The 4,872-nt window shown below is 56.8% G+C and overlaps 1 protein-coding gene across 1 annotated transcript in view; it reads left to right on the top strand.

Moving 5' to 3' along the window:
- The window catches only part of LOC104273254 (glutamate dehydrogenase 1, mitochondrial-like), a gene marked incomplete at its 5' end in the record, with an annotated part of 6,791 nt that extends 3,119 nt beyond the window's left edge, over positions 1-3,672 (top strand). Inside the window, 6 exons of the mRNA XM_009868514.1 lie at positions 724-861; positions 1,022-1,159; positions 1,856-1,936; positions 2,441-2,656; positions 3,075-3,143; positions 3,556-3,672. Of these exons, the coding sequence (XP_009866816.1) occupies positions 724-861; positions 1,022-1,159; positions 1,856-1,936; positions 2,441-2,656; positions 3,075-3,143; positions 3,556-3,672 (759 nt within the window). The remainder of the gene's footprint in view (positions 1-723; positions 862-1,021; positions 1,160-1,855; positions 1,937-2,440; positions 2,657-3,074; positions 3,144-3,555) is intronic.
- Between the last annotated feature and the right edge of the window lie 1,200 nt (positions 3,673-4,872).

Here is a 4,872-nt window from a genome sequence, read left to right as displayed (position 1 = left end):
TAAACCGGGGCGTCCCCCGAAGCTGCTGCTTGCAGCGCCCTCGGGAACAGCCCTGCCTTTGCTCATCCCTTTCCTTTCCGCACATCCTCCTGCTTCGCTGATACAGCAGAGATGATGAAGCCCTTGGCTGCCGTGTGTATAATTTTGCTGTGTTTGGGGGCTGGTTTTGCAGTCTCAGGAACCAGCGTTGCTTTTAGGAGCGGTACCAAGCTGGCAGGCACCTTGGGGCAGAGGTGAAATGCTGAGCTACCCCCATGGCCCTGCCTGGTGCCGTGGCAGCCAATTGCAGCCCCTCAGAGTGAAGTGCAGGAGGATTGCTCAGATTGTGCCTAGATGCTGTGTGGTGCCCACCAAGTGACTGTCTTTCTCACTGGATCTGTCTTCTGTCGGGATTGTCTCATAGAAACTAAACAGCATGATATGCTTGGAACATCATGTCCAGGAGCTCTGGAGGTGACAAAGACAGGCTGAGCTGGAAGCCCTTAGTCCACAGGCTCTGCTTTTCACAACCTTTTAACTAGCCAAGGAGATCTCTGTCCTGCCAGGTCCTTGTCTCCTTCCAGCCAAAACATTCACGCAGAACTGCTAGATCAGGGGTTCCTATTTGTGCTTCTCAGCTCAGACTCATGGGAAGGGGCTGTTACCACAGCAGCAGGTCAGTTTTCAGTGTCTGTCCTCAGGATTTCCTTCTCCTCTGACCATCTCGGCTCTGTGTTGCTGTAGGGCTTTGGCAAAGTGGGGCTGCACACCATGAAGTACCTGCACGAATACGAAGCCCACTGCATCTGTGTTGGGGAGTTGGATGGAGCTATTTACGATCCCAAAGGGATTGGCCCCAAGGAGCTGGGAGACTATGAGCAGGTGAGTTGAGCCCAGTCAGCCCAGCCTCTGTTCTTAGACAGCAATGGTTAGTGCCCATCATGGAGAAGAGGGCTGTCCCTCATGTCCTGCAGAGCCTAGCTCTGAGGGCAGTGCTCAACACACTGCCAGGCTGGGCCCAGCAGGATCCTGCTCATTCCAGGTCCACAGCACCACAGTTGCCTTCCCGAATGCAGAGCCCTATCATGGCAGCATCCTGGAGGTACCCTGTGACATCCTCATCCCGGCTGCTACTGAGAAACAGCTTACAAGGGAGAATGCACCCTGGGTGCAAGCAAAGGTACAGACCACTTGCAACACACTTCCAAAGCCCTGTGTTGGTGTGCAAGTGGTGGCAGCCCAGCCAAACCTTCACTTTTGGAACTTGACATCCCAGGGAGGTGTCACATCAATGTACTGACAACTCAACTTGCTGTACTAGAGGGACAGAGTATGAGGCAGAGGTGGCAGGTCATGTAATTTAGGGGAAGAGGAAAGCCTAAGCCCTTCCCTTTGCTGGCAGGGAGCAAGGATCATTGGAGTAACCTTGGCTGGCTCTCCTGGCTTCCTTGGTCTTCACTGCAGTACCAGATCCTCCTCCCGGGGCAAAGGAGATCATACTCTGGAAGGTCGAAGTGCTGATGCTGAAAATCATGGACAGTAGATAAGAGTGAGTGAAGCAGGAACTGCTACAAACACCAGCTTCGTCGCCTCCCTGTGAGCTCTATGGACAAAAGGGACAGGGTGTGCTAGGACCTGGGACTCTGTCACAGCCAAGGTCTCTTGCAGCCTGCGTCTTTAATCATTCTATGTGAAACAAGAGGTCTGAATTTTGTCTTGTCCTGAACAGCTCTGGTGGGGAGGCAAGTGCCTAGACCCCTCCACACCAGAAGTGTCCCTGGTGGACAGGATCCCAGCAGCAGGGAAAGCAGCCAGTTACTGATTTCTTCTTTCATTTCTACCACCTATCTCACCTCTGCTCTGCTTGTGCTCCCAGATTATTGCAGAAGCTGCCAACGGCCCCACAACACTAGCAGCGCATGAGATACTTCTGCAAAGAAACACCCTGGTCATCCCAGTATGTCCATCCCCACTCAGAAGAGGAGATAATGGACTTGTGGCTATTAGGGCCACACAGTGTTGCCAGCTGCACTGATGTGAATCCAGCTGGGCTCTGCTGGGGTCTGGGATCAGGCAGCCTGTTCCCTGCCTTGCACTCGGCTCCTGAGCAGACCGTGGGTGCTGGTTTCCCTTCTAAACCCTCCCAGTTCTTGGCTGCAGCAATGATGGACCACAGGGCTCCTGGCCAGCACTGCGATGTCCCGTGGCCGCTCATGGGCCAATGGCAAACTGTGCCACATCACACAGGGTGTCAGAGCAGCTGGTGTCTCCGCTCAGAGGCAGTGCAGAGCCTCCGTAGGTCAGGGATTCAGCCATCCCAGTAATGTCAGGACTATTTCTGAGGGCAGAGCCCAAGGGTATGGGGAGGGACCCAAAGCAAAGGAGGAGAAATTCCTGGATGAGTCATGGGCCTCTGGGTCACTCTAAGCAGCAAACCTGAAGCACATGCTGCCCTTGGCAGGATGTGTATGTGAATGCGGGTTGTGTGACCGTATCCTTCTTCGAGTGGCTGAAGAACCTGAACCATGTTAGCTACGGTCGCCTCAGCTTCAAGTATGAGCGGGAATCCAGCTACCGCCTCCTGCAGTCAGTGCAGCACAGCCTGGAGCAGTGGTTTGGCAAGGCCAGAGGGGAGATCCCCATCATCCCATCCCCAGAGTTTCAGGCCCGTGTGACTGTAAGTGCCTACAATCATGAAGAATGGTCCTGGCTTATTTGTTTCACATTCCCAGACACTCTGTCTGCTGTTGCAGTGCTGAAAGCTGAGCTTGTGGCACACACAGAGCCTCCCCTGTGCTACCTTCCACTAGTAGAGAGAGTGGAGTAGAGATGCCCTGTGTGGTGGAACAGCCTTACCCTCTGAAGGGGCTGCAGGGGGTCCCTGAGAGCCGTGCCATCTGCTGGGGCCAGCTGCAGGGGCGGGCGGGCCCCTGAGAGCCGTGCCATGTGCTGGAGCCAGCTGCAGAGGCGGCAAGCCAAGCTTAGACCACCTGTGGCAGTCTTGTACCAAGCAGAGGCACGGTGTTTGATAAATGGATTTGAGGGAGCCAACTCCGAGCCTTTCCCACAAAGAATTCACTTGCTCTCCCCCTCAGGGTGCCTCAGAGAAGGTCATTGTGTATTCAGGACTGGCCTACACCATGGAGCAGTCAGCCAAGCTACCTGCATGGGCTCATGGTCTCGTCTATCCCTGCTGTGGGACCCCTCACCTGGCTGCAGAGGGCTGGATTTGCGGGGTGTTCACCCACAGCCTCCAGTCACCACTCCCAGTGGGTCAGCATGAGGTCTGGGTTCATCTGCCCAGTGATGGCTGTGTCCACTCTTGGGGTATAGCCTGCTGCAGGACAGCCGTGGGAGAACATCTCCAGACTCACCCATGAACGGCTCCAGGTCTTACAGAACAGCCCTCGTGGTCGTTTGGTGTGGAGGTGACCTCTTCCCCTCTGGGTGCTGCCAGGGCCTGGCTTGGTGCACACGTGGCACTGCCTGCACCCTCCTCACTGGGTCCTCTGTGCCCACCCTTGCCCCCAGACCCCCCCAGCACACACCGGCCTCACAGCTCTCCTCTCTGTCTAGCAAATTATGACCATGGCTGCAAGGTACAACCTGGGTCTGGACCACAGAACCGCTGCCTACCTGTGCGCTCTGGAGAAGGTGTTCACTGTGTACAACGAGGCCAGCTTCACCTACTGACAGAGCACCTGGCGGGGCTGCCCCGGCTGTCACAGCCAGCTGCCAGGCACCATCCTGCTGCGCAGGGGGTGCCCGGGGCTCCACGTGCTGCACAGAATGGACACACCTAATAAATGGTTGGTTTGAGCATGTTCTCTCCTTGCTGCCTGACTCTCAGCTCTCCTGGGCAGGGAGCTGTGTACCTCCACACTCCTTCTGCCCCAGCCGCTTTACAGCCTCCCAGGCACTGGAGGAAGCTGTGCTGATGGTGGTTTGGGTCTGCTTGCCCACAGCTGGCAGCATTGGCTAAAGAAGGAAAAAATGTAGTTTGCTCTGGGAGAGGGGAGAGCCCAGGGCAGAGCCAGCTCCAGGAACAGCTGTCTTGGTTTGATAATGCACGGTGGGTGCTGCAAGCGCTGCTGCAACTGGTGCAGACACAGGGAGCGGAGCCAGGGCAGGGATTTGCAGGCATCAGCAAACCTGTTGTGTGTCCGTGCTGACTGCTGCAGCTTCACTCCCTGACGGCAAAGCTAGTAAGCCAGGACGGGTGGGGGATTTAATTTGATATTCACGGTGGGAAGACTCTCACCAGCCTGTCACCCCAGCCTGCACTGCAGCCAGGAGGCTGGCTGGGCACCCAGTATGGGTTGGTGGCCCTGCCCTGGGGTAGCTGAAAGCCAAGGACTGCGGTCTGGGGTGGGCACAGGAACCCCTGCTGTGGTGGACATCAGTTAGAGGTGTGTGGCACTCACCTGCTCTTGGGGTGGTCATGCTGCAGCTGAGTGAACCAGGGGTGCCAGCCATGTACCTGGTCCCCCAAGCAGAGAAGGGTCACGTAGGAAGGTGAGGACAGCGGAGGAGAGACTCCCTTTGCTCTGAGCTTCTAGCACAAAATTGGGGTGTGCCTCTAGGAGGCACCTCACAACAACATGACCTGCTGCAGGGAGGACTGGGGGAAGCCAGCACCCAGCACCTGAACCCCCTCTGCCAGCACAGCCAGTGTCTCCTGGGACAGAACCACAGCTTGAGCCCAGGACCACATCCAGCCTCATCCTGGCTCAGGGTCCTCAGCCACAAAGGGTGGCACAGGGATGCTGCCTCAGCCAGAGCGTGGCTGGAGGCCCAGGGTAGGGTGACCTGGTGCTCACACAGCCCAAACGAAGGCATCTCATCCTCAGGGGGACCCAGTCCTGCCCACTCCCCCAGCCAGAAGGGGTCAGC

The sequence above is a fragment of the Apaloderma vittatum genome, unplaced genomic scaffold, assembly GCF_000703405.1.
Source record: "Apaloderma vittatum isolate BGI_N311 unplaced genomic scaffold, ASM70340v1 scaffold33984, whole genome shotgun sequence".
NCBI classification, from domain to species: Eukaryota; Metazoa; Chordata; class Aves; order Trogoniformes; family Trogonidae; genus Apaloderma; species Apaloderma vittatum.
The sequence above is the reverse complement of the archived record's forward strand: the minus strand, read 5'-3'. Positions and strand labels throughout refer to the sequence as shown.